A 12,461-nucleotide genomic window follows, 5' to 3' on the forward strand; every position below is an offset into this window, starting at 1 on the left:
TGGCCAAAGGGCACAAGCCCAGGTTGCAGGCTCAATCCCCAGTAGGGGGCATGCAGGAGGCAGTCAATCAATGATTCTCTCTCATCATTGATGTATCTAATCTTTATCCCTCTCCCTTCCTCTCTGAAATCAATCCATAAATATATTTTTAAAAATCTACACTAATAAAAGAGAAACATGCAAAGTAACCATCACTTTGCTATGCTCACCAGCCAATTGGAGGGAATATGCAAATTAGAAGGAGAAAGATGGCAACCTCCCAGCTGCTCCAGGTGTGGAGTGGCTGGGCGGGGCAGGACTCCTGCTATGAGAGGGAGGGCAGTGGGGTGAAGGGATCTACAGGAGGGGCACTCTGGCCATAGCAAAGAAGACTGCAGACTCTGCAGCAAAGAAGATGGCGGCAATCTGCAGCAAAGGTAGCAGATTCTGGCCCGAGTGAAGGCCTGGGTCCTAGGTGCCAGAGGAAAACCGGTGCTAGAAGCCAAGGGAAGGCCTATTGCATGAATCTCTTCATGCAATGGGATTCTGGTAATAATAATAAAGAGCTAATATGCAAATGGTCATTACACCCTCACACCCTTGTGTCCTTGTGCCCTCTCGTGCTGGGGCCAGGATACCTGAGGCCAGGCCTGGAGACCTGAGGCTGCAAGGGGGATCTAAGGCCACACCCTCTGCCTGAGGCTGTGCCCTGTGCCCTACTGGGCTTGACAGGGGTGGGGCTGTCTGGATCTCACGTGATTTTGAGGCATGCCCAGGTGTGTGGGACTTGACTCTGGGTCCTGTGGTGCACCCCAGACTCTGAAAGGAGGGAGATTTTCATATACATTTTACTAATTTTCTTTCATATCTGACACTTCAATTATAGAGAAAGGGCAAATAGCGATATTAAAATATTTCCTCTAATTAATTCCCTTTTAATATACATGAATTTTGCATACCAAGCCACTAGTTTCATGTAAATGAAATCATACAGTATGTCATCCAATATACAGGCATCTTTCACTTGTAGTGTTTTCAAGTTATCCATATTAATAGTAGGTATCAGTACTACATTCCCTTTTATTATCAAATAATATTCTATTGTTATGTTTGTCACATGTCAAAGTAACTATTTAAAATAAGTTGCAAATGCTTCTTTTTATTCCTCTTATATTAGGACTTTGCAATAGTGTTTGCAGATAGTTGAATACTTAATAAATCCATTTCCACTGTTTATGGGAAAAAGCTTCACTATTATTAATAAATAATAATGGCATCATTATTGCTATTAACATAATTGTAAGAAAAGCCTTGATGCACAATAATTAAAAAGTGTACTAACACTAATCATTGTGGGTTTTTTGTTTTTTTGTTTGTTTGTTTTTGTTTGAAATTTCAGAGACAAAAAGAAATAGCATGGCATGAAACATGGCTCAGTTCTACTACAAAAGAAATGTTAATGCCCCTTATAGAGACCGCATCCCTCTAAGGATAGTTCGAGCAGAATCAGAACTCTCACCATCAGAAAAAGCCTACTTAAATGCTGTGGAAAAGGGAGATTATGCAAGTGTCAAGAGAGCCCTAGAGGAAGCTGAAATTTATTTTAAAATAAATATTAATTGCATTGATCCTCTTGGAAGAACTGCTCTCCTAATTGCAATTGAAAATGAGAACTTGGAGCTCATCGAACTACTCTTAAGCTTTAATGTCTATGTCGGCGATGCTCTATTACATGCAATCAGGAAAGAAGTTGTTGGAGCTGTTGAGCTGTTATTGAATTACAAAAAGCCAAGTGGAGAAAAGCAGGTATGTGGAAAAATATTGTTTCTAATTTATTTGACTTGCAATAGGTTTCTATGTGTATTCACATGCCCTCAAATGCTAACAGAAGCATTGAAATTAGAATTATTATGCTAGAAAACTATTAAACACACAATTCATATCCTCCAACAGTTACTGCCACCACCAGTTGCACCACTTACTTGTTAAATCAGACATTTAGTAAAAACCAAAGCAAAACAAAGTAACCCATGTTGGCTTTCTTTGCATTGGAAACATTTCTGTGTTGTGTTCAACACAGAATGTTGTTTGGCACTTATTGTGTATATGAGTGTTTTTCCTGTTGCCTTTCATTTTCTGACATTCTACAGTAGCAGGCTACATTTTTTTTGGGGGGGGGGGTATTTTTCTGTTTAAGCTGCTTTCCCATTTTGAGATTCTGTATCTCACTGAAAAAGTGAATTGCATCATCAAAGTTTGATATTGTTCTTTTGCAGACTCCCCTGGATCCTCTTAAGTTGAGACGCAATTTTAAAAAAAAAGTTTACTAGAGCCCTAGTCGGTTTTCACAGTGGTTAGAGTGTCGGCCTAGGAACCAAAGGACCCTGGGTTCGATTCCAGTCAAGAGCATGTGCCAGTGTTGTAGGCTCCTCCGTTGTCCTAGCTCTGGTGAGGGCACATGCAGGAGGCAACCAATCGTGTTTCTCTCTTAGAGACATTTCTGTCTTTCCCTCTCTCTTCTACTCTCTCTAAAATCAGTGGAAAATATCTTCAGGTGAGGATTAACAAAATTTTATTAGAAAATGACTATAAATTTAATATTAAATTTATTAGTGACAAAATCATAAGCTGCATCTTAATATCATCAGAAGAAAATAAATTAAAATGGCACACATTGTGGTTTTCTTTTCCTCACTGTCTCCCTCTTTTTACCACTAAGGAAGTAGAGAGATCATAGACAGAAACGAATAAGGAATCTGTTTCTGTCTGTCTAGAGTAGACCCTTCTCTTTGTTATTGCCTTGTATCTAAATTGTCTATTTTATCCTTTTCCTTTTACACTGAACTCTTCAACTCCCTGCATTAAGTTTATCATAATAATTAAAAAGACATTGAACATACTACAGTAGCTCAAATATGTCTTTTAAAGTAAAATCTTACTGTTTGTGCTATGACATCTCTAGCAATTCCTTCCCTCTTTGATACAATGCACAAATCTCTATTTCTGCAAATGATAGACTGTTAGGAGATGTTATATATTTTTAAAGCAGTGATTTTTAACCAAGGTATGCCACAAGAATTTTTACAACACACAATACTTGACTATTTAGTCATGGGCAATGACCTTTTCCCCTTAGATTATCATTTTTTTTTTATGAAAACAGCCAACACAACAAAAGCCTTCTGGTGTGAATACCCTCTTTTGAGTAATAAATATATAGGTCATATAATAGAGTTCCATCTTATTGGTCTTGTCACATAATAAGAGGTCCCTGGTTCAATTCCTAGTTAGGGCACATGCCATGGTTTTTGCTGGATACCCACTAGAGAGTATGAAGGAGACAGCCTATAGATGTTAATGTTTCTCTCACTCTCTCTCTCCCTTTCTCTATCTCTCTAAAAGTCAATAAATCTTTAACCAGTTTGGCTCAGTGAATATAGCATTGACCTGTGGACTGAAGGGTCCCAGGTTCAATTCTGAACAAGGGCATGTACCTCAGTGTCTCAATCCCTGGGTGAGTGCAGAAGGCAACTGCTGGATGTGTCTCTCTCACATCAATGTTTCTCTTTATCTGTGTCTTCCCCTCCTTCTCCACTCTCTCTAAAAATCAGTGGAAAAATATGCTTTGGTGAGGAATAAGAAAACAAAACAAAAATCAATAAAACTTTTTATAGATAGCTAATTATAATTATTATTATTTATTGTAAATCAATCAAAATCATATCTTTATCAGATTGGCAAAATATATATTTGTTGGTTTGTTAACGAATTTTAGTAATTAGTTTATGTATGCCATAGATGAAAAAGTTTGAAAAAAATGACTGTTTTAAAGCAAGCTTTGTATTTGTTTTACTAGAGGACTTTTCATCAGACTCATTGTCATTATTAGAACACATTTGTGGCTGGGTGTCTCCTGAAAAATTCACTATGTTCTTAAAAATCTGTGTTCTCTGGTCCAGTCTTATGCTTCACCTCCACTCACCCCTTCCCCTCACCTGAACCCAAACTTTGATAAGACAACATTCTATAATAACAATACTTTTTTGTTGCTTTGCTAGCTTTTTGTTGTTTGTTTCATATTCAGATGTTTGTGCATTACCTTTCTATCATATTACTAAAATTTACTGATAGAAAATTTCCCTTGATTCATCTATCCTTTCAATTTTATATAAACCTTAACAGGTAATATCTAATGACATATCTGTATAAGTTCAGGTGCTACTTTCTCAGTATCTTGTAATTCTGAAATTACTTCCATAATTACATCCCTACAATGTTTGTATTTTCTAACAACAATGACTTTAGAGTATACATACTCTATGTAGGCAACCATAAGATAGATATTACAACTGTGGTCTAAATCATTTTAGATTTCAACAAGTCTATGGAATAAAATTGCTATTAAATGTGTTTTTCATGTTTATTATAAAATAGCCTTCTTAATTTTAATCTCTAGAAAAAAATTGGCCTCTACAGTTTAAGTCTCTTTAGTCAATGACTTTTGTGCTGGCTAAAGTTATTTGGTGTCTGGAGAAGGTATCTGCTATTATGGAAGTGTTTGTAAGATGTTAAATTCTTATCTCACAAATAGGTCTTGACTCCTTAGAGACACTTGATCTAAACTTTGGTTGTTAATAAGAAGCAGAAAAGGTTTGAAATCTTCTAAGAGTCTGAATGTCCCTGGCCATGTGTTTCTGGAAGATTTACCTTGTATCAATTTTTGGCCAAATATTTTCCTCTTCAGTGAAGACACTGATAATGTTTTAATTGCATCTTTTTATTTGAACTTTATTTGAGCCTTATTAGAATAAACAATCTACCTACTTCTGATACCTCGGTATTTTGAGCAATGAAAGTGGGGTTGTTACATTTAATATATCGATACATAATATACAGCCCACAAAAGATTCCTCATGGCATGGATTTGCAGCTCTATTAAAGATTGGCTGTTTATCTGTGATTTACTTAGGTAACATAGCTTCTAAGTATAGCCAACATCTTCAGGAATAGGTTTCCATAAGTCAGTGTGTTGTAGGTAGCAAATATGTAGACAGGAATTTTTCTCTCATAAATTGTAATTTCTTAGATGATTCTTTAGATTTTTGAAAGCCAGTTTGGATATTATGATTTGCCCAAACCTCAGCCCAAAGACTCTGGGACATATTGTCATTAATTTTGGTGATATCATTGAAGCCAAGTGTTATAATCTAAAAACAAAAATATCAAGTGGACAAGATTAAATATAATTTGTCTTAAAATGAATTGAGAGAGAGGGTCTATTACAAAAACCATGCAAACCTGACAAGTATAGATTAGACTATATATTCTTCTTTTCCAAATTTGTCACATATTAATTTATTTATCTGAAAAAAAGATTCAGCGTTTGATGGCATCCTGAAATCATGAGGCCTTTGAGATATCAGATTTGTTTGTGTTTTCATCTGGTACATTTACTTGAGAAAAATCTGAGGATGCTTATTGTGCCAAGGCTTTGTGCTGGGCTCTGGGGAGGAGACATTGCTCCTGTTCATCAGAGTCTTAAGATTTAGTAATGAAGAAATAAAAAATATATATATTATGGGAACACTAGAGGCCTGGCACATGAAATTCATGCACAGGAGGTCTCCTCAGCCCAGCCTGGACCCTCTCCAATCCAGGACCCCCTGGGAGATGTTCAACTGCCAGTTTAGGCCCAATCCCGGAGATTGGGCCTAAATCGACAGTTGGACATTCCTCTCAAAATCTGGGACCACTGGATCCTAACTGCTTACCTGTCTGCCTGCCTGATTGCCCCTAACTGCACCCCCTACTAGACTGGTCACCCCCAACTGCCCTTCCCACTGGCCTTGTCACCCTTGTCTCCCCCGTAGGCTTGGTTGCCTCTTACTGCCCCCACTGCTGGTCTGGTTGACCTAACTACCCCCCCCCCCAGCCTGGTTGCCCCTCACTGCCCCCCTCTGCCAACCTTGTTGCTCCTCACTGCCTTCACCCTGCTGGCCTGGTCACCCCATGCAGCCTGCTGCTCAGTTGTTTGGTCATCCCTCACTAACCCCTCTGCCACTCTGGTTGCCCCATGCAGTCTGTTTGGTTGTCCGTTTGGTTGTTTCGGTTGTAATGGTCACTTAGGCTTTTATATATATAGATGAATAAAAGTGATCTCAATGGAAAGGGGAAGAGAACCAAATCCTCAGGTAACTGTGAATTTAAATAAATAATTTGGTAAATACAAAATGGTACTGGGTAGATGGCATGAGGGAACAGGAGAAGGGCCTGAAGAAGAAAGAATAAAAGATGTAAGGGTTTACACCTGGAAAAGATTAACTCCTTTAACTGGGATAGATACTATGAGAAAAGGTTTCAGGGACATGATTAGATATACTCAGTCTTTTATTTATTGAATTTCTATGAAGGCAATTATTCATTTGGACTTAAGAAAGGGTCTGAGATTGCTATATAAATGATAATGAGGACACTGAAGCAAATTAAATCATTCTAAAAGTTTCTCTTCTTGCCCTTATATATTGTTCAAATGTTTGTGATTGCTAATATATTGAAAGATTTTTGTCAGTGGAGAATTTAATGAAGATATTTAGGTTTTTCAACTGGGCTTAGATCATTAAATATTTTCTTCCATATTTAATTTATACTTTAATATAGACCTTTAGATTAAAGTATTGAGCTCTTAGAGTTTATACCAAAAAATGGAAAAATAAATAATTAACTTCTTTTATGTAATAGACAGCATAAAGAACATTTGTTTGTTAACACTAAGTAGAAAAATAAAACATTATGTGCTTTTACTTCTCCCTTTCTAAAACCATCACTCTGATATTCTCATGATTTTACTGAGCTTTTCTTAAACATTTTCAGTACCTTACTTCTCTACAGGAAATAAATGAGTGAGTTTTTAGCCCTGATTCAATAAATTGATTGGTTACTTGACTGTTAATTATTTCTGGCAGACTTTTCTCTTTGTGGTCTTCTAAGGTCAGATCCAATTGCACTTTTAGCTGCTTCAGTAAATGCTTATCAGAAAACCATTATTTTCCATTCTTAACTTAGAAAAATGGTTCTCAGTCTTCACTGTCATTAGCATCTCTAAAAGGGCTTGTTAAAACACAGATCACTCTATCCCATAATGAGAGTCTAAATAGCAGGTTTGAAATGAAACCCTGGAACTTGTATTTCTAACAATTACCTGAGTAATATTAATGCTTCTCTGACCTAAAGACAATACATTGAGAACAGCTTCCTTAGAGAATGTTGAAAGTTATAGAATACATATGGTTGTTTAGTGCTTGAACTAAGTGATCAACAAAAAGTAAACACTGTGCTATTCTGGTTCTAAGGATTGCACCAATTTTAATGGAAGTCATTTAAATCATTGATTAATTATTCTTACTTAGGATATGAGTTAAATAATTGTAAAAGAGCCTCTATATCTACATATTCAGATTGTGCCTCTGTCTGGAATATTATAATGCCATTTATAATTTAGTTGCTTAATACCAAGGAATTCCAAGGAATAGCAACATCATTAGAAGCTTTAAAGTGCTGCAAAAGAGCAGAGTTGAGTCATAGAAATACTGACTTCTAGCCTTCACCATTTTCTAACAAGACAAGTCTCTAAGTCACTCTTAGCCTTGTTTTCTTGTTTGTTTGTTTTTGGCAGTTAATTGGGATTTTATTATAGTATGAATTTACTTTCTTTTTAAAGTCTGGTGGTGGTCAAATTCTGAAAAAAGTGCTTTATAAGGTAATACAATAACAGCATAATATACTATTATTACCTTTTTATTCCAACAATCTCTATCTTCCTATTGAAAAACATAAGATATGCTGAAAAGATAAAGTTAAGCATTGGCAATATACTGTCTAGCATGGATGACATTTTTATTCATTTGAAAAAAATGCAATAATTAGAAATAGAAACCCTGTTAAGAGAAAAGAATAATTTAATTCAGTTTATTCGTTTTTTTTAATCTCAGTGCCTATAGTGAAACCTTTTTTTTAAAATATCTAATAAAATTTGTGACTTTAGAAACAGTACCATTAAGTGATCAGAATATCAAATAGTCTAAAATAGGAAATTGACATTAGCATGTTAATGAAAATATGTATTAACCTAAAATATACCCTGCTGACTCAAAATAAAGAACATTATACAGTTAGAATAGATGATAATAAATATAGCTCTGGCTACTAGCAAATAACTGTGTTCTTTAGACAATCTAAAATTTCTGTATTGAATCTGATTACTTTCTGCTTTAAAACTCAGATAACCGAAAAAATAATTACTTTTAACTTCTACATTCATTTGGTTTTTCTCATTGGGCTTCAGAAGAGATAATTTGCCTTTTGTAATTCTATTTTAGTTCTATGGTGCTATTAAATTATAGTGTACTAGAGGCCTGACGCATGAAAATTTGTGCAAGAATGGGCCTTCCTTCCCCTTCCTTCCCCTGTTGGCACCACCTTCTCTCCAGCCCAGAGCCACCTTTCTGCCTTCCCACGCTGCCCATAGACCCAGAGCTACTGGGGCAGGGTGGAACTCCTGTGTTGTTGCCATGGCAATGACGCAGGCGTTCTGCCCCATCCCTGGCCACTCTGTGCCTGGGTATGGAAATTAACCCACCATCTTTGTTGGGTTGATTTGCATATTCACTCCTAATTGGCTGGTGGGAGTTGTGAAGTTATGGTCATTTTACATGTTTCTCTTTTATTAATGTAGATGCCAATACAGCCTATGTGCTCTAGGTATGAGAGCCATCTTTTATAGAATGAAAACAATTTAGCTTTCCTTAGTGGTTAACCAATTTGGATAACCCCTTTTTATTTGTTTTTATTAAAGCCTGGATATTTATAAGTACCTAATATATGTGTAATCATAATCATATATACTATGAAAATTCAGAGAGAGCAAGAGCAAGAGCAATTGATGTGAAAGAGAGAAAATTATAGTAAAATATTAAAGATGTCCACCCTCCAAAATACTTATTCTCTCATGAGACATAACTACATAAATGTTATGTTATTTATATTTTTATGTAAACTATCTATAGAAAACTATAAATACTGTCTGACTCTACCATTACATTGAAAAAGCTCAAATTTTCCCCAAATATAAACTTTATAACATAAAATAATAACCAATTTAAAATATTTATCTTAATAAGTACTTTGAATGTTTAAAAATTAAATTGTCCTAATATTTCACAACAGGGAGTTTAAAAGCTATTACAACATAGTATAGATTGTCTTTAGTTAGCAGGAAATTAGCAATCATAAGAGATTTGAATAATTCTGTCCTAAATGAAAGAATTTTTAAAAGATGTAATAGGCTGCTGGAACTGGTTTGGCTCAGTGGATAGAGCATCAGCCTGTGGACTGGAAGGTCCCAGGTTCGATTCCGGTCAGGGGCATGTACCTTGGTTGTGGGCACATCCCCTTTGGGGGCAGTGCAGGAGGCAGCTTGTCGATGTTTCTCTCTCATTGATGTTTCTGGCTCTCTATCCCTCTCCCTTCCTCTCTGTAAAAAATCAATAAAATATATTTTTAAGAAAATAAAATAAAAGATGTAGTTGGCTGCACAATCCTATCTAATAAAGAGGGAATATGCTAATTGACCCTCATGCTGTTGCAAAGATAGGGGTGCCCACAGTCAATAAGGAGGGAATATGCTAATTGACTGCCTCTCCCTCAAAGGTGGTGATGCCCACAGCCAATAAGAAGGGAATATGCTAATTGATTGCCCGCCCTCAAAGATTGTGGCACCCACAGCCAATAAGGAGGGAATAGGCTAATTTATTGCCCCTCCCTCAAAGATGGCAACACCCATAACCATGAGATGGCAGCACCCAGTTCCCTCAGCCTCCCAGCCACCCAGGGCCAGGCAAAGGTGCAGGCAAGCCTCAGATGTTGGCTGCCCAGATACCCAGGGCTGGCCTGAGGGATGACAAAATGACTGAACAAGCAGGCTGCATGGGGTGACCAGGCCAGCAGCAGGGGTAGTGAGGGATGACAAAACAACTGAACAAGCAAGCTGTGTGGGGTGACCAGACCACTGGTGGGGGGTAGTTGGGAGAGACCAGGCAGATGGAGGGGCAGTTAGGAGCAATCAGGTCTGAAGGGGAAAGTTGGGGGTCATCAGGCTGGCAGGGGGGACAGTTAGGGGCGATCAGGCAGGCAGGGGGGTTCGGGTCTAGACCGACAGTTGGACATCTCCTGAGTGGTCCCAGACTGGAGAAGGTACAGGCTGGGCTGAGGGGTACTCTCCCCCATGCACGAATGTCATGCACCAGGCCTCTAGTGTAAATGATTAAATGGCTTAAGCTAATTGGTCATTCCAACTCCTGAAATAATACACCATTTAACCTCCTTAGTCATTTTGACATTGTATTCTCTTCCTTTCCCCCACATCTTCTGATTTTTTGTGTGAGAAGTTTTACTTTTTGTTCTTAAGATAAGGTCCTGCTATAAGCAAATTTTTGTTTAATTTCCCTGCCTCAGTTTCCCTATTCCACTTGTCCTGGAATTAAACTAGCTTTTTACTATCCTATAGCAGTTCCAAGCTGTGAGTTTTAAGCCTACATAGAATGTAGCCTTCTCAGAAAATGTTCATACCCACTTGGAAGGTAAAATATTATAGTTGCCAGTTTATCCACTGGATTTATAACCTCCTTTCCCTTAAATGAGATAATAATGGGAGAGTAGAGTGGGTTTAATTTTTCATTATCCTCACCCCCTCATGTGTGTAATCTAATTATAACATTCTTTCTTAGTTTCTGGAATGTTCTAGGGAAAATATATAGATTTTTTTGAACTGGAAAAAAAAGGATTAATTGTTAAGCAACATTAGTACCATCTATACTAATAAAAGGGTAATATGCAAAGTGGTCATGACACCCTCACAGTAACAACCGAACAGCAGACTGCAGAGGGGTTAAGAAGGGACCATCAAACTATTGACCGGCAGGTTGCATGGGATGACCAGACCGGCAGGGGTGGCAGTGAGGAGTGACCAGGCCAGCAGGGGGGCAGTTGGGGGCCACCAGGCTGGTAGGTGGGGCAGTAAGGGGTGACCAGGCTGATGGGGGGGGGGACAGTGAGGAGTGACCAGAGTGACAGAGAGGGGACAATTGGGGGTGAGCTGGCCGTCAGTGGGGGGTAATTAGGGACAACCAGACCAGCACACAGAGGCAGTGAGGGGTGACTAGGCTGGGAGAGGGGGTTAGTGAGGGGCACAACCAGGCTGGCAGGGGGAACAGTTGGGAGTGACCAGGCCAGTAGCAGGGGCAGTTAATGGTGACTAGGCTGGCAGAGAAGGCAGTGAGGGGCAACCAGTCTGGTGGGGGAGTTAGATGGAGGGTGACCATGCCAGCAGGGGGGCAGTTGTAGGTGACCAGGCTGGCGGGTGGGGGCAGTTGGGGGTGACCAGGCTGGCGGGGGGGGGGCAGTTGGGTGCAACCAGGCTGGTGGGGGGTAGGTTCAGGGTAATCAGACTGGTAAGCAGATGTGGCTAGGGGTGATCAGCCTGGCAGGGGGCAGCCGTTAGGGGTGAACAGGCAGACAGGCATGTGAGTAGTTAGAAGCCAGCCATCCAGGATTGTGAGAGGGATGTCCAACTTCAGAGTTAAGCCTGATCCCTGTGATTGAGCCAAAAATGGCAGTTGGACATTCTCTGAGTGGTCCCAAATTGAAGAGGGTCCAGGCTGGGCTAAGGGGACACTGCCCCTCTCCACCCCATGCATGGCCCTCTAGTCATATATAAATGTGAATTTTTAATGCAATAATATCATGAAAGATAAAGTTTAAATTAGAAATAATTATTAGGTTTCAAATATGCCAATAAAGAACACAAGGTAATCTACTTAAATTCTGATGATGAAACCTCAGACAAAAGGCTTCCTAGATACCCACATATTGCTTGGGAAAGTTGTGAATTTATAAGAGGTTGGACGGACTCAAGGAGCTTGACCATTATTAACTCAGAGATATTTAAAAGTCAGGAGAGAAGAAATGGACCATGCTTATAAGAATAAAGTGAATCCTAAACAACTACAATCTAAACATGTTATTATCAAATGTAGTTTCTTTCTGAATAAAGAGAAAGATAAGGAAAATTTATTATAAAAAAAAATGATTGAAGATGACGTATAGAAGAATAAACACATTCTCTTTGGGTATTTTAGAAATCATGTTTTCAGAAGAGACAAGACATTAAAATTCAGCATTGTCAGAATTATTGCAGGATATCAACTAACCTAAGTCATAGTGCTCTTTTAATAGATGAGTTAAAGAAGATCGTTTGTTTTACCACACTTAAGGAAAAGAGTAACACATGGTGAATATTTGAGACCTTTAAAAATTAATGTATTGACACAGTGGTGAGACAACCCATGGCCAGAAAGGACAGAGGATGCCTGGAGAACAGTAGAATCTGAGCCGGAGAGAGACACTCAACTACTGGGACAAGAGAAGTC

The 12,461-nt window shown here is 38.4% G+C and overlaps 1 protein-coding gene across 5 annotated transcripts in view; it reads left to right on the forward strand.

Moving 5' to 3' along the window:
* Positions 1-1,407: 1,407 nt before the first annotated feature.
* Positions 1,408-12,461, forward strand: part of TRPC4 (transient receptor potential cation channel subfamily C member 4) — a gene marked incomplete at its 5' end in the record, with an annotated part of 247,625 nt that continues 236,571 nt past the window's right edge. For all 5 annotated transcript variants that reach the window (XM_084879507.1, XM_084879508.1, XM_084879509.1 and 2 more), the window contains one exon: positions 1,408-1,785. In XM_084879507.1, coding sequence (XP_084735633.1) covers positions 1,408-1,785 — 378 coding nt within the window. The remainder of the gene's footprint in view (positions 1,786-12,461) is intronic.

Source organism: Pipistrellus hanaki, assembly GCF_964339955.1.
Source record: "Pipistrellus hanaki genome assembly, chromosome: 3".
Taxonomy (NCBI): Eukaryota; Metazoa; Chordata; class Mammalia; order Chiroptera; family Vespertilionidae; genus Pipistrellus; species Pipistrellus hanaki.